The following is a 26190-nucleotide window of genomic DNA, read 5'->3' as shown; positions in this document are numbered from 1 at the left end:
TTTAGAAATTCCATTTCATGTTTTGGTTTAGGTTAGCATCTCATAATTTCATAAAGTAAATAAATTTATATAGGCAATAATTTCTTTGCTCATATGGGAGTTTTGATAATGTAGGAGCATTATCATATATAATGATAAATAATATAGGCAACAAAATCTTCACTTAAGAAAGCAAACACCTGGTGAACTGCCAGCAAACTATGTCAGGAAAAGTAGATTCTACTTGCATTGTTGCAATGTTTTGGATATGATGTTTGTGCTTGATCTTAATTAAGTGCAAATCTGCTGATCTGGGCTTGTGAGTGTATTATTTGTTAATTTTGTGACTGAGTATTACTAAGGAGACTATTATCCTCAAGCCCATAGTTGCATGATAGTGTTTCTGACATCTCACCTTGTGTCTGATATTACATTGGTCAGTGCTATGCAAACTGAATTGTAACATTTTGAATAATAAAGAACTAAAATAATGTAATGTATATAAGCAATTGAAAAAGAAGACTAACCAGAAAAGGATAATAGACTTTTGAATTTTTAGACCAGTGTGAATCATACCAAATTCCATTTATTTCTATACTCTGTTCTTTTCATAAACAGTTCTCCTTCAGGTAATAGGTTTTAGGAATACCACTATCTAACAATGCATTTGAAGGCTGTGATCAGCCACTGACAATTTGAAGTAGTTGGGACCGGGCCAGCTGCTGCAGGATATAACACAAATGTGAATGTGAAAAAGATGTAAGCAGCAATGTCTCAGCTGGCAAAAGCACAGGAAAATTGCAGAGCAGATGAAAAGGTGAGACGGGAACGTTCACATGAGTAAATGCATTTTTTAAGACTAGCCTACCACAAAGAATTCTCCTTGCTGGTCTACTTTATGGACTCCATCTGGGATTGTGTAGAAAAGAGAATGGTTTGGTCTCCAAATGGCATTATCAGAAACATGAAATCCTTAAAGATAACTCTAAAATTGACCAGAGTATGAAAGCCTTCTGCCATACAATGTGAACGCCACTGGCAAAAAAAATGAATAATAGACTCACACTCAGGAAAGGACCAGATAAATAAATCTAGCTCATCTTCCTTCACTTTGGGGTTTCCAGGTAAAGGATACATTTAATCAAAAGCAGAGCTTTAAATATGAAAACTATTTGATAATTCTATCATAAATATGTAATAAAACATGAGACTAAATCTGTACATAGTGTTATGATATATTCATTCACAATCTCAACTACTGAATGATCCATAAGACACTACCAATGATTTTATGTTTTTAAAAACCAATTAATTTCCCTTGTAACATAGAATATATTATCCACCCTTTAAAGGAAACAATCCATAAAGAAAATTTTTTATCCATAGAAATGAACAAACTGAATGAATGGCTTTACATCGTCAAAAGTCAATTATTTTTAGTAGTTTGCAGAGGAAAGGGATCAGACTGATGTAACTCACACGGTCATATGTAGGCAAGTGCACTTGACCTGTGGAAAAATTCTGTCTGCTTTGGCATTTCTAATTCAAGTAAAATATTTTACAGACTCAGTTTCAACCTAAGTAGAATTTGAATAGGAATTTTGTTGACTACATTTTGGGACCATAATTGTCTTGTGACATTTTATAATTCCAGTACTTGAATTATGTTTAGAACCTAACAGAGACCCAGTAAAAGAAATAATTAGTAAATGTTAAAATAATGTGAGAAAACCCATGGAGGGCATTTTTCTTTTAAAAATACCTTAGATTCAAATGCAGAAGGTTACTGGATTTCAGACAACAATGGACATTTATAGCAACTAAATCAAATGGCAGCTGGTTGTCACATATTTTGCACATTTGACAATGGGAGCCTTTCTGAATTGATATGACTGTTGTTTTTAACCTTTGAAAGCATAAAAAGATGTATTTTTCCAAATAAAAATGGTATTCACCAGGCATCTACTGAAATAAGTTTAAAGAAATAATGATAAAATGAAAGTATTCAAATCCCTTCATCAAGTTATAAACACATTAATCATTTCGATAAAAAGAAATCACTTTTAGTGGTAAGAGGACAGCTAATATTTTAAATCTATTCATTTCCATGTGGCAAAACTCTAAATTCAAAGTTTAGTTTATAACCAAAAATAATAATTACTTAGCAAAGGGTTTCTCAGAAGATCAACTCAATAAATAACGTCTATTTGCAAACAGTGCTACCATGTGTATGTAATAATACTGCAACATTGGAACACACACATCAGACAGCTGCTCAGCTCATCAACACTGACAGAGTACTTACAGTGTGCCCCGCCCAGAGTCAGGTGGTAAGCTCTGTGCTACTTGAATCTATGATGGTTCATCAATCATGGTGTTTGCACTATATGGTTAATATTTTTCTATTACTCCCCAAATGAATACTGGCCTCTTTACATGATTTATTTAAGTAAGTAAAAGAGTGTGTCCAATTCTGGATTACCTCACATTTATTTAGCAGCCCAGTTTCTTGCAGTCGTGACCAGATACTCTGTATTCGTCCAGCATGTTCAGGGTGGGTGGTGGAATTGCCACAAACGCACTGGTGTTTCAGCATCAAGGGGTCATAGGCAATTCCTTCAAGACAAGGGAAATACAGCACAAGATTGAGTAATGATACAAGAAAATGACACATGTTAGGAGATAATACGATAACTCCAAAAAAGTCATTATTTTTAAAATAAATTTAACAAAGGGGGAAATAATACGTAACAAATTCTCAGGAGCACATAAGAACTATTTAGTCCTGTCTATCTGGATACTTATGCAAAAACATGAACTCATTCATTAACCAGTACAGAGAACCTAGTTTAGTAAATCTGTAAAGTGATGAAGATGATGACATTTTAAGACACGTCAGATTAAAAATATATATATATATATATTGTAATCTTACAAGTATTTTAAATCATTATGAATTGTTTTTAGGCAGATAATTTAATTCAGCAGAGGTTTTAATTTCACCACACCATTGGAGCCACAAAATGAGCTGGCTCTTTACATCTTTCACGAGTAATTGTAGCCTGACTTTAGTTCGCGGTTTCATTTTTGTAATAAAATGGAGGATTTTCCCACTGTTTGCCTATCCTGTTTAGTAATTTCTTCAAGGCTGTTCAAAAACAGTTTCTTTGTTTATTTCTGTTTCTTACCATAATTTATGTCATTATGTAACCAATATGGATGTTGTAGATCTTATAATATTGTGGGGCATTTAAAGTGTTTCTTTTAAAAAATAAATGTAAATTACAATGCCACTACTAGAGATTATACAGATACTAATGAATACAATCTTCTTTTAAATTATCAGGTATTAGCATATTTCATTTTCAGGCAGGCCTTATGATGGGAAAGATTTTATAATAACATGATAAAACGAATTATTAGCAGAACTTAAAATAGGACTTTTTAAAGTAACAAGTTAGATGATAATTATAACTCTGGCTCATTTAAAGAAGATTTCTACCCAAAAACCTATTCCTTGAGGTGGAAACATGTTACTTGCAAAATTGCCTGACATAAGAAATTATTTAACAAATCAAATGTCTTCCAGTAAATGACCATTGAAGTTTATTTGTAGATGGCAAGAATACCCATTATAAGAAATTTTACAACAACAACCAAAAAAAAAAAAATCTTCAGGAATAGATAAGCACAAGTAATTTATGCTGTAAAGGAAGTTTAATTAAATACATTTTATTCTCCTTTTGGCTTACATTATTGTGTTAAAGAAATGTTAGTCAAGAGAAGAAAATATTTTTCCTTGAGTGTACTAAAATAATGCAGAAGAATGGCACACGCATTTTGAAACCATGTGGTAAAAATTACGTCTAAGAAAAAAACATAATTTTACTATTCCAAATAATATCTATTCTTAGGACTCAAATGGCTTCAAACTCCATCCATCTTCCCCTGATTCTCACATTTTCTTCCTCAGGACTGACCTCCCTTACGAGCAGCTTACTTGCACACTTACCCATTGAATGACCCATCTGAAATCTCCACTTAGTTGTCTCATAGTTTTCATAAAGTGAAAATGTCTCTGATTTTTAATTCATGATCTTAAACCACACACAACACTACTCATGTTTACAAAAGACATCAAGAACTGCCATTGTTCATACAAGAAACCTTAATGTCCCCTTGACGCCCCCACCTCCAATGAACCAAAGCAGTGTCTGTTTTCCCTCCAAAACAGATCTTGAATCACTCACTCTCCTTATCTCCACTGCCAAAACCATATGCAATTCAAGGTTTTATTATCTTTAATCTGGACTCCTGAGATTGCCTTGTAACACACAACCTGACTTTCACTCTTTTCCATTTGCCATACAGCAGTGGCCACTTCTGTTTAAATCCTTCAGGGCCTTCACTGAAGAGACTGAAATTCCTCCAGGCCAGCATAAATATGCCCCTCCCCATCTTTCCAGCTTCATTTCATATCCCTCCCTCTTTTGTTCTCTGTTTTGCCTACAAAGGCCTTCCTTCCTTTCCTCAAAAAGATCAAAATGCTAGCAGCCTTGTGATATTCATACATGCCATTCCCTCTATGCCAGAAATTCTTCCTTCTTGACCTCCATAACTCCAGTCCTCATTTGGCTAATTTTTTTTCACTCTTCAAGGCTGTTTTTAATGTCACCTCCTCTACCAAGCATACCCTGAGATCTCTAGATTAGGTCTCCTACTGTATGCTCTCTTAGCATCCTCTGGGTCTCCTTCAAGCATTCGTCACAATTATATCATTGTTGTATAACTTTGTTAATTGTATATTTTCTTCACTAGACGGTGAGATCTTTGAGAGCACAGATTATAGTTGTATTTTTACCTCTGAAATTTCAGTGGCCATCAACATGCTTAAATAAAGCAGATCCTCAAAAATATTTTTTAATGAGTGAATGAAAACCATAAATGAATGAATATATCCCAAAAATAGTTCAGATATTTCCACTGTAAAGCTTTCCTCAATGAATCTAATTGGTGGATCTCCTTGGATTCCTGAAGAGTAGTCTTGTTTAATCTTCTACCTTTTATTTTATGTCCCTTATCTTCCTACCCTAAGTGCTTCTAATATGGGCATTTATTTTACTCAGCTTTATATTTCTACATGCAATTTCACAAAGTCCTCTTTTTATGTTTTGCATAAAGTCCGATATGGATAAATATTTTTAAATAAAGTCAGAAGGACGACATCAAAGAAGGCAGATAAGGAAGCAGGCAAGCAGGAAGGAAGAATAACATTTAAAATACAAAGATGCGTAAGACATGTCTTCACAATTTAAAGATATCAAGTATTTATGAGTTACTATCATATAAGAAGAACTGTTTAACATTTTTTCAGCTATAGTTTCATAAATAAAAAGTGATAGTTGAATAAGAATATGGAAACAAAAAGTATAACATCTGCCTCATTTTGAAAATATATTTTTGGCCAGGTATGGTGTCCCACACCTGTAAGCCTAGTACTTTGGAAGGCTGAGGCAGGAGGATTGCTTGAGCCCAGGAATTTGAAAACAGCCTGAAAAACATAGGGAGACACTGTCTCAACAAAAATTTTTAAAAACTAGCCAGGAATGGTGGTGTGCCTACTGCTGGTGGGAGAATTGCTTGAGCCCAGGACGTCAATGTGGCAGTGAGCAGTTATTGAGCCACTGCACTCATGCCTGGGCCACAGCGTGAGAACTTGCATCTGGAAAAAAAAAAAGAAGAAGAAGAAGAAAAATATTCTTCAAGAGTAGAGATTCTAATCGTTACATTGCTTAACTTTTTCACTATTTCATCTCTTGACATATCTAAGCTTACCTCCATAGTAATGTTTCCCCCTTTTATTGACATTTTCCCCATAATCCACTGCCAAGAAAAAAAAATTGTGAAACAGGTTATGGTAGCTGGGAATTATTGCCAGGTACCTGGAGATTATAATTCAAAGTCCAGAGGCTCTTGGAAAGCCATTTGAATTTAAAGGGAAATATATACAATCTGGAACCCCAAACTTCCACTGAGTCATTCTAATGACGTATCACTGAGGTGTTAACAGGTAGGCTGCAAAATGAAACTTTAACCTCATCTTTCATCTCCATTCCTTTCCTCTCCATTCCTTTCCTCTTTCATTCTCTCTCTTTGGCTTCTCAGAAACATGGACTTACAGGGTGAGAAATAAGCCTGCTCCTCTCTTTGCAATTCATATGGAATTCTACTTCTGTTTGACCCTTTCTGGCTCACTGATTACCATTTGCAATATAACATAAGCCAATAGATTAATTAATTTTTCTCCTGATCAGTGGGACAAGAGTTAAAATTAGGATTTGAAAAATAAACAAAAGAGTCTTAAAATATTTACTTGCATTTTAAACAATAGTTTGTTTTCCACATATATGTATATATGTTGAAAATATGTGTATATATACATATTTTTTACAAGAAATCCTTAAAATTTCTTGATAAGTTTTTTAGATAAACTTGGAATTGTGCTTTCTCTGTCTCTCAGTCTTATTAAATCAGATAATGTATTTGTAGCATCGAGTATAGTATCTTTTCTTCTTTATTGCATGTAGTTGTCATTTTTTAGCCATATACTCTATTTATGTCCTCAAATTTATACTCAGTCTAGTAAGACCTGTTAGCCTGAGTCTATAGAGTCTTTATAGACAACTTATCTTGTCTATAAAAAAAGCTGAGTTCAGAATATTTAGACTAAAATTATTGATCCTGATTTCTAGTTCCTAACATTCAATTTCACATTGCATTTCTGGGAACTACCTGAGGTTTCACACCTTCCCAAGGTGTTTGCTAAACAACACTTATTAAACTCCTTCTAGGGCAAGGGACAGGACAAAGGACTAGCACAGTACATATATATATTTATATATATGACATGGCATCCTCCTGGAAGATGCAGAATCAGTAGAAAATTATTGAATGCTTACCATATTCTAGATTCTAGCAGCTTCATTTTACTACATTTAACTTAAAATCTAGTAGTAAAGGCCGGGTGCAGTGGCTCACACCTGTAATCCCAGCACTTTGGGAGACCAAGGCAGGCAGATCACCAGAGGTCAGGAGTTCGAGACAAGCCTGACCAACATGGAGAAACCCCGTCTCTACTAAAAATACAAAAACTTAGCCGGGCGTTGTGGCATATGCCTGTAATCCCAGCTACTCAGGCAGCTGAGGCAGGAGAATCGCTTGAGCCTGGGAGGTGGAGGTTGCAGTGAGCTGAGATTGCGCCGTTGCACTGCAGCCTGGGTAACAAGGGCAAAACTCCGTCTCAAAAAAAAAATCTAGCAGTAGAAGTGAGAAAAATATGACACTTTTGAAAACTCTGCTAAAGAAAAAACTTGTGAGGTTAGAGAATCAAAGAAGATCTCCTAAAAACAAAACTTTTTTTAAAAAGACGGAATGATCTGCAAATGGTAGAATTACTAAAAAAGATAAAAGAAACTTCTGAAATAAGGTTGATTTCTAATGATCTTCAAATCACACACATAGCAACTGTTACTGTTTCTATCCATAATGCTAATCTATCCATAAGACTTATGTTGTCTTATTTTTAAAATTTCTTTTTTAATATTTTAATTTTAATTTTTTTATTTTATGTTTTTTGGGGACAGATTCTCACTCTGTCACCTAGGTTGGAGTGCAGTTTATATTTTACTATTTGTAATTTTTTTTTTTTTTTTTTGAGACGGAGTCTTGCTCTGTCACCCAGGCTGGAGTCCAGTGACTCAATTACTGTCCGTAACGTTTTTTAACAAGAACGTACAACTCAGAACATATAACTCAAAGTACCAAACAGTACAGTTTTTAAATTATTTGTGAAACTTGATGCTTTCGGCAAGCAAATGATATAATGTCTAAAAATTCTGTTTAAAAAAATTAATAAAGCGTAACTCTCACTAGGTAAGAAGCATTTTCTAAACCTTACAGCTTTGTGTTTGTTTGTTTGTTTGTTTCACGTAAGTCATCTTAACAGAGTATCAGACAGCTAGAAAGGAAGTGGGTACAAAAAATTCTCAACATAAGCCTTCCAACTAACACTATATGAATGTTAAGGCCTAGGAATTAGATTAAGTGTTGCCATTTAACTGTAAAGCCAGGAAGGAGAGTCAACCAGCATGTAAGTTGGCAAAAAGTGAAGCCAAACACAATTCACTACACATGTGCTGGCAAAATATCTGGAAATATTTTTCTACATTCAAGAATGAGTGAGAAAAAAAAACAGGGCCTTTGAGAATATACTACAGATATTATGAAGGAAATATCATTCATACTGCTTAGTTCAGTGAACATGATTTACTATAGGAAGCAAAATAAGATTTTAGAAAATGTTTTGTTCTCTTCAAATATCAAAAGGCACTGGCCCTATAACATCAGAAACCAAAGCTAAATAAAGGCAGAGATAAAACTAAATTAAAAAGACAATAGAATGAATAAAAATAAAACTGGATATGATAAACAGGGATTGCAAGGAAATTAAAGAGTAGCAAAATTAAAATCTATACTGGAGGCAATAAAGAAAGGAATTTACATTTCAGAAAGCTGGATCAGTGCTGTTGAATACAAACTTGAGAAGTCTCCAGAATATAAAGGAAAGGACTACTAGATGTACATAATAAGATGAAAATAGAGTGGTCAGAAAAAAAATAACCAAACAAAAAGTTGTAATTGCTTCTGAGGAGGAAATCTGACTAACCAAATACAGGAATACCTGGGACATATTGCTGGTTTGATTCCAAATCATCCAAATAAAGCAAATATCACAATAAAGCAGGTCACATGAGTTTTTTGGTTTGCTTATGCATGTAAAAGTTATGTTTACATTATACCATAACCTATGAAGGGTGGAATCATTGTGTCAAAGAAACCAATGTGCATACCTTAATTAAAAATTAATTTACTGGGGGCGGAGCAAGATGACCGAATAGGAACAGCTCCAGTCTCCAACTCCCAGCGCGAGCGACACAGAAGACCGGTGATTTCTGCATCTTCAACTGAGGTACTGGGGTCATCTCACTAGGGAGTGCCGGACAATCGGTGCTGGTCAGTTGCTGCAGCCTGACAAGCCAGAGCTGAAGCAGGGCGAGGCATCCCCTCACCTGGGAAGCGCAAGGGGGAAGGGTATCCCTTTTCCTAGCCAGGGGAACTGAGACACACAACACCTGGAAAATCGGGTAACTCCCACCCCAATACCGTGCTCTAAGCAAACGGGCACACCAGAAGAATATATCCCTCACCTGGCCGGGAGGGTCCCATGCCCACGGAGCCTCCCTCATTGTTAACACAGCAGTCTGCGGCGATCTAACCGTGAGGCAGCAGCGAGGCTGGGGGAGGGGCGCCCGCCGTTGCTGAGGCTTAAGTAGTTAAACAAAGCCGCTGGGAAGCTCGAACTGGGTGGAGCTCACAGCAGCTCAAGGAAACCTGCCTGTCTCTATAGACTCCACCTCTGGGGGCAGGGCTCAGCTAAAAAACAACAGGGGAAGCAACAGAGGCCTGAGCAGACGCGAATGACTCTGTCTGGCGGCTTTGAAGAGAGCAGTGGATCTCCCAACACGGAGGCTGAGATCTGAGAACGGACAGACTGCCTGTTCAAGTGGGTCACTGACCACTGAGTAGCCTCACTGGGAGACATCCCCCACTAGGGGCAGTCTGACACCCCACACCTCACAGGGTGGAGTACACCCCTGAGAGGAAGCTTCCAAAGTAAGAATCAGACAGGTACACTCGCTGTTCAGCAATATTCTATCTTCTGCAACCTCTGCTGCTGATACCCAGGCAAACAGGGTCTGGGGTGGACCTCAAGCAATCTCCAACAGACCTATAGCTGAGGGTCCTGACTGTCAGAAGGAAAACTATCAAACAGGAAGGACACCTATACCAAAACCCCATCAGTACGTCACCATCATCAAAGACCAGAGGCAGATAAAACCACAAAGATGGGGAAAAAGCAGGGCAGAAAAGCGGGAAATTCAAAAAATAAGAGTGCATCTCCCCCTGCAAAGGAGTGCAGCCCATCGCCAGCAATGGATCGAAGCTGGTCAGAGAATGACTTTGACGAGATGAGAGAAGAAGGCTTCAGTCCATCAAACTTCTCAGAGCTAAAGGAGGAATTACATACCCAGCGCAAAGAAACTAAAAATCTTGAAAAAAGAGTGGAAGAATTGATAGCCAGACTAATTAATGCAGAGAAGGTCGTAAACGAAATGACAGAGATGAAAACCATGACACGAGAAATACGTGACAAATGCACAAGCTTCAGTAACCGACTCGATCAACTGGAAGAAAGAATATCAGCGATTGAGGATCAAATGAATGAAAAGAAGCGAGAAGAGAAACCAAAAGGAAAAAGAAGAAAAAGAAATGAACAAAGCCTACAAGAAGTATGGGACTATGTAAAAAGACCAAATCTACATCTGACTGGGGTGCCTGAAAGTGAGGGGGAAAATGGAACCAAGTTGGAAAACACTCTTCAGGATATCATCCAGGAGAACTTCCCCAACCTAGTAGGGCAGGCCAACATTCAAATTCAGGAAATACAGAGAACGCCACAAAGATAGTCCTCCAGAAGAGCAACTCCAAGACACATAATTGCCAGATTCACCAAAGTTGAAATGAAGGAAAAAATCTTAAGGGCAGCCAGAGAGAAAGGTCGGGATACCCACAAATGGAAGCCCATCAGACTAACAGTAGATCTCTCGGCAGAAACTCTACAAGCCAGAAGAGAGTGGGGGCCAATATTCAACGTTCTTAAAGAAAAGAATTTTCAACCCAGAATTTCATATCCAGCCAAACTAAGTTTCATAAGTGAAGGAGAAATAAAATCCTTTACAGATAAGCAAATGCTTAGAGATTTTGTCACCACCAGGCCTGCCTTACAAGAGACCCTGAAGGAAGCCCTAAACATGGAAAGGAACAACCGGTACCAGCCATTGCAAAAACATGCCAAAATGTAAAGACCATCGAGGCTAGGAAGAAACTGCATCAACTAACGAGCAAAATAACCAGTTAATATCATAATGGCAGGATCAAGTTCACACATAACAATATTAACCTTAAATGTAAATGGACTAAATGCTCCAATTAAAAGATGCAGACTGGCAAACTGGATCAAGAGTCAAGACCCATCAGTCTGCTGTATTCAGGAGACCCATCTCACATGCAGAGACATACATAGGCTCAAAATAAAGGGATGGAGGAAGATCTACCAAGCAAATGGAGAACAAAAAAAAGCAGGGGTTGCAATCCTAGTCTCTGATAAAACAGACTTTAAACCATCAAGGATCAAAAGAGACAAAGAAGGCCATTACATAATGGTAAAGGGATCAATTCAACAGGAAGAGCTAACTCTCCTAAATATATATGCACCCAATACAGGAGCACCCAGATTCACAAAGCAAGTCCTTAGAGACTTACAAAGAGACTTAGACTCCCACACAATAATAATGGGAGACTTCAACACTCCACTGTCAAAGTTAGACAGATCAACGAGACAGAAAGTTAACAAGGATATCCAGGAATTGAACTCATCTCTGCACCAAGCGGACCTAATAGACATCTATAGAACTCTCCACCCCAAATCAACAGAATATACATTCTTCTCAGCACCACATCACACTTATTCCAAAATTGACCACATAATTGGAAGTAAAGCACTCCTCAGCAAATGTAAAAGAACAGAAATTATAACAAACTGTCTCTCAGACCACAGTGCAATCAAACTAGAACTCAGGACTAAGAAACTCAATCAAAACCGCTCAACTACATGGAAACTGAACAACCTGCTCCTGAATGACTACTGGGTACATAACGAAATGAAGGCAGAAATAAAGATGTTCTTTGAAACCAATGAGAACAAAGATACAACATACCAGAATCTCTGGGACACATTTAAAGCAGTGTGTAGATGGAAATTTATAGCACTAAATGCCCACAAGAGAAAGCAGGAAAGATCTAAAATTGACACTCTAACATGACAACTAAAAGAGCTAGAGAGGCAAAAGCAAACACATTCAAAAGCTAGCAGAAGGTAAGAAATAACTAAGATCAGAGCAGAACTGAAGGAGATAGAGACACAAAAAACCCTCCAAAACATCAATGAATCCAGGAGTTGGTTTTTTGAAAAGATCAACAAAATTGACAGACCGCTAGCAAGACTAATAAAGAAGAAAAGAGAGAGGAATCAAATAGATGCAATAAAAAATGATAAAGGGGATATCACCACCGACCCCACAGAAATACAAACTACCATCAGAGAATATTATAAACACCTCTACGCAAATAAATTAGAAAATCTAGAAGAAATGGATAATTTCCTGGAAACTTACACTCTCCCAAGACTAAACCAGGAAGAAGTTGAATCCCTGAATAGACCAATAGCAGGCTCTGAAATTGAGGCAACAATTAATAGCCTACCCACCAAAAAAAGTCCAGGACCAGATGGATTCACAGCTGAATTCTACCAGAGGTACAAGGAGGAGCTGGTACCATTCCTTCTGAAACTATTCCAATCAATAGAAAAAGAGGGAATCCTCCCTAACTCATTTTATGAGGCCAGCATCATCCTGATACCAAAGCCTGGCAGAGACACAACAAAAAAAGAAAATTTTAGACCAATATCCCTGATGAACATCGATGCAAAAATCCTCAATAAAATACTGGCAAACCAGATTCAGCAGCACATCAAAAAGCTTATCCACCATGATCAAGTGGGCTTCATCCCTGGGATGGAAGGCTGGTTCAACATTCGCAAATCAATAAACATAATCCAGCATATAAACAGAACCAAAGTCAAGAACCACATGATTATCTCAATAGATGCAGGAAAGGCTTTTGACAAAATTCAACAGCCCTTCATGCTAAAAGCGCTCAATAAATTCAGTATTGATGGAACGTACCTCAAAATAATAAGAGCTATTTAATGACAAACCCACAGCTAATATCATACTGAATGGGCAAAAACTGGAAAAATTCCCTTTGAAAACTGGCACAAGACAGGGATGCCCTCTCTCACCACTCCTATTCAACATAGTGTTGGAAGTTCTGGCTAGGGCAATCAGGCAAGAGAAAGAAATCAAGGGTATTCAGTTAGGAAAAGAAGAAGTCAAATTGTCCCTGTTTGCAGATGACATGATTGTATATTTAGAAAACCCCATTGTCTCAGCCCAAAATCTCCTTAAGCTGATAAACAACTTCAGCAAAGTCTCAGGATACAAAATTAATGTGCAAAAATCACAAGCATTCTTATACACCAGTAACAGACAAGCAGAGAGCCAAGTCAGGAATGAACTTCCATTCACAATTGCTTCAAAGAGAATAAAATACCTAGGAATCCAACTTACAAGGGATGTCAAGGACCTCTTCAAGGAGAACTACAAACCACTGCTCAGTGAAATCAAAGAGGACACAAACAAATGGAAGAACATACCATGCTCATGGATAGGAAGAATCAATATCGTGAAAATGGCCATACTGCCCAAGGTTATTTATAGATTCAATGCCATCCCCATCAAGCTACCAATGAGTTTCTTCACAGAATTGGAAAAAACTGCTTTAAAGTACATATGGAACCAAAAAAGAGCCCGCATTGCCAAGACAATCCTACGTCAAAAGGACAAAGCTGGAGGCGTCATGCTACCTGACTTCAAACTATACTACAAGGCTACAGTAACCAAAACAGCATGGTACTCGTACCAAAACAGAGCTATAGACCAATGGAACAGAACAGAGTCCTCAGAAATAATACCACACATCTACAGCCATCTGATCTTTGACAAACCTGAGAGAAACAAGAAATGGGAAAGGATTCCCTATTTAATAAATGGTGCTGGGAAAATTGGCTAGCCATAAGTAGAAAGCTGAAACTGGATCCTTCCCTTACTCCTTATACGAAGATTAATTCAAGATGGATTAGAGACTTAAATGTTAGACCTAATACCATAAAAACCTTAGAAGAAATCTAGGTAGTACCATTCAGGACATAGGCATGGGCAAGGACTTCATGTCTAAAACACCAAAAGCAACGGCAGCAAAAGCCAAAATTGACAAATGGGATCTAATTAAACTAAAGAGCTTTTGCACAGCAAAAGAAACTACCATCAGAGTGAACAGGCAACCTACAGAATGGGAGAACATTTTTGCAATCTACTCATCTGACAAAGGGCTAATATCCAGAATCTACAAAGAACTCAAACAAATATACAAGAAAAAAACAAACAACCCCATCAAAAAGTGGGCAAAGGATATGAACAGACATTTCTCAAAAGAAGACATTCACACAGCCAACAGACACATGAAAAAATGCTCATCATCACTCGCTATCAGAGAAATGCAAATCAAAACCACAATGAGATACCATCTCACACCAGTTAGAATGGCAATCATTAAAAAATCAGGAAACAACAGGTGTTGGAGAGGATGTGGAGAAATAGGAACACTTTTACACTGTTGGTGGGATTGTAAACTAGTTCAACCATTATGGAAAACAGTATGGCGATTCCTCAAGGATCTAGAACTAGATGTACCATATGACTCAGCCATCCCACTACTGGGTATATACCCAAAGCATTATAAATCATGCTGCTATAAAGACACATGCACACGTATGTTTATTGCGGCACTATTCACAATAGCAAAGACTTGGAATCAACCCAAATGTCCATCTGTGACAGACTGGATTAAGAAAATGTGGCACATATACACCATGGAATACTATGCAGCCATAAAAAAGGATGAGTTTGCGTCCTTTGTAGGGACATGGATGCAGCTGGAAACCATCATTCTTAGCAAACTATCACAAGAAGAGAAAACCAAACACCGCATGTTCTCACTCATAGGTGGGAACTGAACAATGAGATCACTTGGACTCAGGAAGGGGAACATCACACACTGGGGCCTATCATGGGGAGGGGGGAGGGGGGAGGGATTGCATTGGGGAGTTATACATGATATAAATGATGAATTGATGGGTGCTGACGAGTTGATGGGTGCAGCACACCAACATGGCACAAATATACACATGTACCCTAGAACTTAAAGTATAATAAAAAATAAAAAATAAATAAAATAAAAAGAACTGAAGAAAAAAATTAATTTACTGCTAAAGTGCTAATAATCATCTGAGCTTTCAGTGAGTCATAATCTTTTTGCTTGTGGAGGGTCTTGCCTTGATATTGATGGCTGCTAACTGATCAGGATAGTAGTTATTGAAGGCTGGAGTGGCTGTGGCAATTTCTTAAAATAAGACAACAATGAAGTTTGCAACATCCATGAACTTGTCCTTTCACAAAACATTTCTCCCGGTGTGAAAAGCTGCTTGGTATTATAACATTTAACCTATAGAAGGCCTTCTTTCAAAACTGGAGTCAATCCTGTTCAACTTTGCTGCTGCTTTATCAACTAAGTTTATGTAATATTGTAAACCCTTTGTTGTCATTTCAGCAACGCCCACTGCATCTTCACCAGGAGTAGACTCCATCCCAAGAAAACATTTCTTCTTGTTCAACCCCTAAGAAATGACTCCTTATTAATTCAAGTTTTATAACAAGATTGGAGCAATTCAGTCATATATTGAGGTTCCACTTCTAATTCTAGTTCCCTTGCTACTTCTGCAGTTAGTTCCTCCGTTGAAGTATTTAATCCCTTGAAGTCATCCATGAGAACTAGAATTAACTTCTTTCAATCACTTGCCAATGTTGATATTCCTCCCATGAATCACGAATGTTCTTAATGGCATCTAGAATGGTAAATCCTTTCCAGAAGGTTTCAATGTACTTTGCTCTATCCATCAGGGGAATCACTGTCTATGGCAGGTATAGCCTTATAGAATGTTATTTCTTAAATAATAAGATGTAAAAATTTAAAAGACCCCTTGACCTATGGGTTGCAGAATGGATGCTGTGTTAGCAGGTATGAAAACTTAATCTCCTTGCACATATCCATCAGACTTCTTGGGTGACCAGGTACACCGTCAATTAGGCAGTAATATTTTCAAAGGGAACATTTTTTCCCCCTGAGCAGTAAGTCTAAAAATTGAGCTTAAAATGCTCCATAAACCACACTCTAAACAGAAAATGCTGTCACCCAGGCTTTGTGGTTCCATTTATAGAGCACAGGTAGAGTAGATTTAGCATAATTCTGAAGGGCATAGTATTTTGAGAAAGGGAAATGAGCATTGGCTTCAACTTAAAGCCACTAGCTGCATTAGTTTCTAACAAGAGAATCACCTTATCCTTTGAAGTCAGTCATTGACTATTTCCCTCTATCTCTTAAAGTTTTCTCCCTATCTCTTCTTCCAATGAAAGGCTGTTTCATCTACAATAAAATTATGTTGTTTAGTGTAGCCATCATCATCAATGATCTCAGCTAGACTTTCTGGAAAACCTGTTGTAGCTTCTACATCAACACTTGCTGCTTTACCTTGCACTTTTATGCTATGGAGATGGCTTATTTCCTTAAACCTCAAGAGCCAACCTCTGCTGGCTTTAAACTTTTCTTCAGCAACTTCCTCACCTCTCTCAGCCCTCACAGAAATGAAGGGTTAGGGACTTGCTGTGGATGAGGTTTTGGCTGAAGGAAATACTGTGACTGGTTTGATCTACCCAGACCACTAAAACTCTCTCCATATAAGCAGTAGGGCTGTTTTGCTTTCTTATCATTTGTCTGTTCATTACAGTAGCACTTTTAATTTCCTTCAAGAGCTTTTCTTTTATATTCACAGCTTGGGTAACCAGCATGAGAGACCTAGCTTTTGCCTATCTCAGCTTTTGAAGCAACTTCCTCACTAAGCTCACTCATTTCTAGCTTTTGATAGAAATTGGGAGACATGCGACTCTTCCTTTCACTTGAACACAAAGGCACTGTAGGGTTAAAAAAATTTGCCTAAGTTCAATATTGTAGTGTCACTGGAATAGAGAGGGCCAAAAAGAGAAAGGAAGATGGGGCCATGCCCACTTAGTGGAGCAGTCAGAACACACACAACATTTATCTACTAAGTTCACTGTCTTGATTGGGTGTGGTTCATGGTTCCCCAAAACAATTACAAAAGTACTATAAAAAGATCACTGATTGGGTCCATTCCAAGATGGCCAAATAGGAACAGCTCTGGTCTGCAAGTCCCAGCGTGGTCGACACAGAAGATGGGTAATTTCTGCATTTCCAACTGAGGTACCTGGTTCATCTCAATGGGACTGGTTGGACAGTGGGTGCAGCCCATGGAGGGTGAGCCAAAGCAGGGCAGGGCATCATCTCACCCAGGAAGCACAAGGAGTTGGGGGATTTCCCTTTCCTAGCCAAGGGAAGCCATGACAGACTGTACCTGGAAAAAAAAACAGGACACTTCTGCCCAAACACTGTGCTTTTCCCAAGGTCTTAGCAACTGGCAGACAAGGAGATTCTCTCCTGTGCCTGGCTCAGTGGGTCCCATGCTCACAGAGACTTGTTCACTGCTAGCGCAGTTTGAGATGAAACTGTGAGGCAGCAGCCTGACTGGGGAAGGGGCGTCCGCCATTGCTGAGGCTTGAGTAGGTAAAACAAAGCAGCCAGGAAGCTCAAACTGGGAGGAGCCCATCGCAGCTCTGCAAGGCCTACTGCCTCTATAGACTCCACCTCTGTGGCAGGGTATAGCTGAACAAAAGGCAGCAGACAACTTCTGCAGACTTAAACGTCCCTGTCTGACAGATCTGAAGAGAGCAGTGGTTCTTCCAGCACAGTGTTTGACCTCTGAGAATGGACAAACTACCCCTTCAAGTGGGTCCCTGACACCCATGAAGCCAAACTGGGAGAAACCTCCCAGTAGGGGCCAACAAACACCTCATAGAGGTGGGTGCCCCTCTGGGACGAAGCTTCCAGGGGAAGGATCAGGCTGCAATATTTGCTGTTCTGCAGCCTCCACTGGTGATACCCAGGCAAATAGCGTCTGGAGTGGACCTCCAGCAAATTCCAGCAGACCAGCAGCTGAGAAACCTGACAGTCAGAAGGAAAACACACAGAAAGGAATAGCATCAACATCAACAAAAAGGACATCTACACCAAAATCCCATCTGTAGGTCACCAACATCAAAGACCAAAGGTAGATAAAACCACAAAGATGGGGAGAAACCAGAGCAGAAAAGCTGCAAATTCTAAAAACCAGAGTGCCTCTTCTCCTCCAAAGGTTTGCAGCCCCTCACCAGCAATGAAACAAGGATGGACGGAGAATGATTCGATGAGTTGACAGAAGTAGGCTTCAGAAAGTTGGTAATAACAAACATCTCCGAGCTAAAGGAGCGTGTTCAAACCCATCTCAAGGAAGCTAAAAACCTTGAAAAAAGATTAGATGAATGGCTAACTAGAATAAACAGTGTAGAGAAGAGCTTAAATTACCTGATGGAGCTGAAGACCATGGCATGAGAATTTCATGACACATGCACAAGCTTCAATAGCCGATTTAATCAAGTGAAAGAAAGGGTATCAGTGATTGAAGATCAAATTAATGAAATAAAGCGAGAAGACAAGGTTAGAGAAAAAAGAGTAAAAAGAAATGAACAAAGCCTCCAAGAAATATGGGACTATGTGAAAAGAACAAATATATGCTTCATTGGTGCACCTGAAAGTGATGGGGAGAAGAGAACCAACTTGGGAAACACTCCTCAGGATATTATCCAGGAGAACTTCCCCAACCTCAAAAGGCAGGCCAACATTCAAATTCAGGAAATACAAAGACTACCACAAATATTCCTCAAGAAGAGCAACCCCAAGACACGTAATTTTCAGATTCACCAAAGTTGAAATGAAGGAAAAAATGTTAAGGGCAGCCAGAGAAAAAGGTCGAGTTATCCACAAAGGGAAGTCCATCAGACTAACAGTGGATCTCATGGCAGAAACCCTACAAGCCAGAAGAGAGTGGGGGCTAATATTCAACGTTGTCAAAGAAAAGAAATTTCAATCTAGAATTTCATATCCAGTCAAACTAAGCTTAATAAGTGAAGGAGAAGTAAAATCCATTATAGACAAGCAAATGCTGAGAGATTTTGTCAACACCAGACCTGCCTTACAAGAGCTCCTGAAAGAAGCACTAAACATGGAAAGAAACAACTGGTACCAGCCACTGCAAAAACATGCCAAATTGTAAAGACCATCAATGCTATGAAGAAACTACATCAACTAATGGGCAAAATAACCAGCTAACATCATAAGGACAGGATCAAATTCACACATAACAATATTAACCTTAAATTTAAACGGGCTAAATGTCCCAATTAAAAGATGCAGACTGGCAAATTAGATAACGAGTCAAGACCCATCAGTGTGCTGTGTTCAGCAGACCCATCTCACGTGCAGAGATCACATAGGCTCAAAATAAAGGGATGGAAGAAGATCTACCAACCAAATGGAAAGCAAAAAAAAGCAGAGGTTGCAATCCTCATCTCTGGTAAAACAGACTTTAAACCAACAAAGTTCAAAAGAGACAAAGAAGACCATTACATAATGGTAAAGGGATCAGTTCAATAAGAAGAGCTAACTATCCTAAATACATATGTACCCAATACAGGAGCACCCAGATTCATAAAGCAAGTCCTTAGAGACCTACAAAGAGACTTAGACTCCCACACAATAATAATGGGAGACTTTAACACCCCACTGTCAATATTAGACAGATCAACGAGAGAGGTTAACAAGGTTATCCAGGACTTGAAATCAGCTCTGCACCAAGCGTACCTAATAGAGAGATACAGAACTCTCCACCCCAAATCAACAGAATATACATTCTTCTCAGCACCACATCACACTTACTCCAAAGTTGACCACATAGTTGGAAGTAAAGCACTCCTTAGCAAATGTAAAAGAACAGAAATCACAACAAACTGTCTCTCAGACCACAGTGCAATCAAATTATAACTCAGGATTAAGTACTAATTAATTCTAATGAAAACTAAATTCTAATAAAAACTGCACAACTACATGGAAACTGAACAACCTGCTCCTGAATGACTACTGGGTACATAATGAAATGAAGGCAGAAATAAAGATGTTCTTTGAAACCAATGAGAACAAAGACACAACTTATCAGAATCTCTGGGACACATTTAAAGTAGTGAGTAGAGGGAAATTTATAGCACTAAATGCCCACAGGAGAAAGCAGGAAAGAACTAAAATAGACACCATAACATTACAGTTAAATGAACTAGAGAAACAAGAGCAAACAAATTCAAAAGCTAGCAGAAGGCAAGAAATAATTAAAATAACAGCAAAACTGAAGGAGATAGAGACACAAAAAGCCCTTCAAAAAATCAGTGAATCCCGGAACTGGTTTTTTGAAAAGATCAACAGAATTGATAGATGACTAGCAAGACTAACAAAGAAGAAAATAGAGAAGAATCAAGTAGACACAATAAAAAATGATATAGGGGATATCACCACCAATCCTACAGAAACACAAACTACCATCAGAGAATACCATAAACACCTCTATGCAAACAAACTAGAAAATCTAGAAGAAACAGATAAATTCCTGGACAATTACACCCTCCCAATACTAAACCAGGAAGAAGTTGAATCTCTAAATAGACCAATAGCAGGCTCTGAAATTGAGGCAATAATTAATAGCTTACCAACCAAAAAAAGTCCAGGACCAGATGGATTCCCAGCCGAATTTTACCAGAGGTACAAAGAGGAGCTGGTACCATTCCTTCTGAAACTATTCCAATCAATTGAAAAAGAGGGAATCCTCCCTATCTCATTTTATGAGGCCGGCATCCTCCTGATACCAAAGCCTGGCAGAGACACAACAAAAAAAGAGAATTTTAGACCAATATCCCTGATGAACATCGATGTGAAAATCCTCAATAAAATACTGGCAAACCGAATCCAACAGCACATCGAAAAGTTTATCCTCCATGATCAAGTTGGCTTCATCCCTGGGACGCAAGGCTAGTTCAACATATGCAAATCAATAAACATAATCCATCACATAAACAGAACCAACGACAAAACCACATAATTATCTCAATAGATGCCGAAAAGGCCTTCAAGAAAATTCAACAGTCCTTCATTTTAAAAACTCTAAATAAATTAGGTATTTATGGAATGTATCTCAAAATAATAAGAGCTATTTGTGATATACCCACAGCCAGTATCATACTGAATGGGCAAAAACTGGAAGCATTCCCTTTGAAACCAGCACAAGCATGCCATCTCTCACCACTCCTATTCAAGATAGTGTTGGAACTTCTGGCCAGGGCAATCAGGCAAGATATAGAAAAAAGGGTATTCAATTAGGAAAAGAAGAAGTCAAATTGTCCCTGTTTGCAGGTGACATGATTGTATATTTTGAAAACCCCATCATCTCAGCCCAAAATCTCCTTAAGCTGATAAGCAACATCAGATATGTCTCAGGATAGAAAATCAATGTGCAAAAATCACAAGCATTCCTATACACCAATAACAGACAGAGAGCCAAATCATGAGTGAACTCCCATTCACAATTGCTACAAAGAGAATAAAATACCTAGCAATCCAACTTAAAAGGGATGTGAAGAAGCTCTTAAAGGAGAACTACAAACCACTGCTCAATGACATAAAAGAGGACACAAACAAATGGGAAAATCATTCCATGCTCATGGATAGGAAGAATTAGTATCGTGAAAATGGCCATACTGCCCAAGGTAATTTATAGATTCAGTGCCATCCCCATCAAGCTACCAATAACTTTCTTCACGGAATTTGAAAAAACTACTTTACAGTTCATATGGAACCAAAAAAAAGAGCCCACATTGCCAAGACAATGTGAAGCAAAAAGAACAAAGCAGGAGGCATCACACTACCTGACTTCAAACTGTACTACAAGGGTACAATAACCAAAACAGCATGGTACTGGCACCAAAACAGAGATATAGACCAATGGAACAGAACAGAGGCCTCAGAAATACACCACACATCTACAACCGTCTGATCTTTGACAAACCTGACAAAAACAAGAAATGGAGAAAGGATTCCCTATTTAATAAATGGTGCTGGGAAAACTGGCTAGCCATAAGTAGAAAGCTGAACTGGATCCCTTCCTTACACCTTACACAAAAATTAACTCAAGATGGATTAAAGACTTAAATGTTAAACCTAAAACCATAAAAACCCTAGAAGAAAATTTAGGCAATACCCTTCAGGACATAGGCATGGGCAAGGACTTCATGACTAAAACACCAAAAGCAATGGCAACAAAAGCCAAAATAGACAAATGGGATCTAATTAAACTAAAGAGCTTCTGCACAGCAAAAGAAACTACCATCAGAGTGAACAGGTAACCTACAGAATGGGAGAAAATTTTTGCAATCTACCCATCTGACAAAGGGCTAATACCCAGAATCTACAAAGAACGCAAACAAATTTACAAGAAAAAACCAAACAACCCCATCAAAAAGTGGGCAAAGGATATGAACAGACACTTCTCAAAAGAAGACAGTTATGCAGTCAACAGACACATGAAAAAACCACAATAAGATACCATTTCACACCAGTTAGAATGGCAATCATTAAAAAGTCAGGAAACAACAGATGTTGGAGAGGATATGTGGAAATAGGAATGCTTTTACACTGTTGGTGGGACTGTAAACTAGTTCAACCATTGTGTAAAACAGTGTGGCGATTCCTCAAGGATCTAGAACTAGAAATACCATTTGACCTAGCAATCCCATTACTGGGTATATACCGAAAGGATTATAAATCATGCTACTATAAAGACACATGCACACATATGTTTACTGCAGCACTATTCACAATAACAAAACTTGGAACCAACTTAAATGTCCATCAATGACAGACTGGATTAAGAAAATCTGGCACATATGCACCATGGAATACTACGCAGCCATAAAAAAGGATGAGTTATTGTCCTTTGCAGGGACATTGATGAAGCTGGAAACCATCATTCTCAGCAAACTATCACAAGGACAGAAAACCAAATACTACATGTTCTCACTCATAGGTGGGAGCTGAACAATGAGAACACTTGGACACACAGCAAGGAACATCACACAGCAGGGTCTGTCGGCGGGTAGGGGGCTGGAGGAGGGATAGCATTAGGAGAAATACCTAATGTAAATGATGAGTTGATGGGTGCAGCAAACTAACATGGCACATGTATACCTATGTATCAAACCTGCACGTTGTGCACATGTACCCTAGAATTTAAAGTATAATAATAAAAAAAGATCACTGATCACAGATCACTATAAAATATATAATAATGATGAAAAGTTTTGATATATTATGAGAATTACCCAAATGTGACTCAGAGACAGGAAGTGAACACATGCTATTGGAAAAGTGGCACCAATAGACGTACTCAGTGCAGGATTGCCACAAACCTTCAATTTTTAAAGTGAAATGTAATAAAACAAGTTATACGTGAAATAGGACTAATTGAGGATGTTTCCATAAGTAGAAAAAATATGTTCATGCATATTGCAAATCATGCTTCCCACAAAGAAACACATATCAGGTTGGCCTCAGACTTCTACTCTTCAGTGCTAAACCCCTTGAACATTTGATCACATTTCCAGACTTTTCAGACAAAAAACTTGTGTCCCAATAAGTCTATCTTCAAAACATGTGTGAAGGTAATAGGAGTAAATTCTTAGGTATAAAAAGCATACCCCCCAAAAAACTATGTGTGTGTGTGTGTGTGTGTGTGTATGATACACAAAAATAATATGTATTATATAACTACATATTTATAAATATATTTTCTACATTAATGTTTATGTTATGATACATGATATATGTGATCAAGTTGAATTAATCTCCTAAATAAAAAAGATAGCTCTTTTTATCTTCTTCAGTGATTATTAGATGGGTAAATTTTGGGAGAGTTTTTTGAAAGAAATTTCATGCACATATATTTGAGGACAGCAATTTAAAAAATAGATTTCCTGACAAAAGGAAAAATTAGTCTCTCCATTCTAATATGGGTAATAACAGAAGCTACTCTAGAAGGCCTTAAGACATGCACACATACACACACACACACACACACATACACTGTATATATACACATATATACAAATATACACACATACTTTCAGATATACACATACACACATGCACATAGATATGTATACAAATACAAATTACTTTTCTTTATCCTGTTGAAGATAAGCTTATAGAGTAAAAATTATTGATTGGAAAATAAGTATAAACATATTTTGATAGAAGTTACCTCTGAGTGGTAGAATAATGAGTGACTTTCCATTATAATATTCTAGATTTACCAAATTGCCTTCAATGAACTTGTATCAATTTTTATAATTCTCAAAAATATAAATGTTACCACGAAAGTTCAATTAATATATAACAATTATCTCAGGCCCTGCTCAGTGGCTCACACCTGTATTCCCAGCACTTTGGAGGCCAAGGTGGGTGGATCACCTAAGGTTGGGCATTCAAGACCAGCCTGATCAACATGGAGAAACCCCATCTCTACTAAAAATACAAAATTAGCCGGGCATGGTGGCACATGCCTGTAATCCCAGCTACTAATGAGGCTGAGGCAGGAGAATCACTTGAACCCAGGAGGCGGAGGTTGTGGTGAGCTGAGATTGCACCAATGCACTCCAGCCTGGGCAACAAGACCAAAACTCCATCTAAAAAAAAAAAAATTATCTTTTAAAAATACCTTTATGCAATTTATGCCTACTTTCTACTCTCAGGAAATAGACTGAAGACGGCATCTTTCCAAAACTGACTAAACTCAGATAATATTTCTCCCTTGGAACATTTTTTGTTCTTGTCAGAAAGGGAGTTGTATGGCTAATCCAGTGGGTTGCGGAGGATGCACATGGATGGTGAAGGTTTAAATGACATGCATTGAAAATTATGTGACTTTTGTGTTAAATAACTTTTTAGTAGCACCAAAAAGTATAGCTCTTAGAGGATAGATTTAAGCCAGCCTCCTAGCTCTATAATGTATCTCTGTCCATTACCTTGCTATTTAGTGGAATAGCTATTGAGAGTGTGAGATCTTATGACTTTCTTTAAAAAATATATACAAATACAAATACAATAGCCTCTCCCCTCCCCCATCTGCAGTTTCTCTTTCTACAGTTTCAACTATGGTTTGAAAATATTAACTGGACAATTCCAGAAATGCACAATTATATAACAACCAAACTCTAAGTTTTAAATTGTGTATCATTCTGAGCAGCATAATGAAGTCTTACACTGCCCCAGTGTAAGACCAGCTTGCCCAGGATGTGAATTATCCCTCTGCCCAGCAGCTCCATGCTCTCTGTACCACCATTAGTCATTTAGTAGCTGTCTTGATGATCAGGTTGACTGTGGCAGTGTCAATAGGAACCCATTTTTCATTTAGTAGCTGTCTTGATGATCAGGTTGACTGTGGCAGTGTCAATAGGAACCCACTTTTCTTGTAAGATTTTCAGTGTAAAGATGCAACATTCTTGTAAGTTCAAATAAGCTAACAAATATTCCTCTGAGTTATTGTAACTTTTGAATAACTTAGTTATCCTTTAGCAGAACAATAGTTACAATGTAACTTTTACTTTCAGTGTATTCACTTTTAATTATTTTTTACTTCATAATGGCTCCAAAGTGCAAGAGTAGTGATGTTGACAGCTCAGATATGCCAAAAACAAGCCTTAAAGGGCTTCCTTTAAATGAAAGGTCTAAGTTCTCGACTTAAGGAAATTAAAAAAAAAATCATATGCTAAGGTTGCTAAGCTCTAAAGTAAGAAGGAATCTTGTATCCATGAAGTTGTGAAGAAGAAAAAATAAATTTGTGATTGTTTTGCTGTCCCACCTCACCTCACACTGCAAAAGTCATGGCCATAGCATGTGAGAAGTGCTTAGTTAAGATGGAAAAGGCTATAAATTTATGGGTGGAAGACATGAACAGAAATGGGTTCCTATTGACCTCAATTGGTTCAATAGTATGGGCTGTTGTAGGCATTCCCTGGGAGTCTTAGAATAGCTCCCATGCAGATAAGAGGGTCTACTGTATTCCTAAAGGACATATGTGAATATTCCCTTAGATTGTTTAACATGTCTGCCACAAGTAGATATCAAAAAGTCAAAAGAAAGGAGATTAGTGCTTAAAATATGTATTTTCAATCATAGTAGAATGAAAACCTTATAGTTCTCATCTGAAATCAAGATCATTTGAATTATTAAAGTGATTTTTGAGATCATGTGGAT

General features: G+C 37.9%; 1 protein-coding gene across 1 annotated transcript in view; it reads right to left on the bottom strand.

Moving 5' to 3' along the window:
- Positions 1 to 26190, bottom strand: part of HDAC9 (histone deacetylase 9) — a 907594-nt gene that overhangs the window by 223981 nt on the left and 657423 nt on the right. Inside the window, exon 16 of the mRNA XM_030932454.1 lies at positions 2462 to 2595. Coding sequence (XP_030788314.1) covers positions 2462 to 2595 — 134 coding nt within the window. The remainder of the gene's footprint in view (positions 1 to 2461; positions 2596 to 26190) is intronic.

Source organism: Rhinopithecus roxellana, chromosome 6 (genome assembly GCF_007565055.1).
Source record: "Rhinopithecus roxellana isolate Shanxi Qingling chromosome 6, ASM756505v1, whole genome shotgun sequence".
In the NCBI taxonomy this organism is placed as follows: domain Eukaryota; kingdom Metazoa; phylum Chordata; class Mammalia; order Primates; family Cercopithecidae; genus Rhinopithecus; species Rhinopithecus roxellana.
The sequence above is the reverse complement of the archived record's forward strand: the minus strand, read 5'-3'. Positions and strand labels throughout refer to the sequence as shown.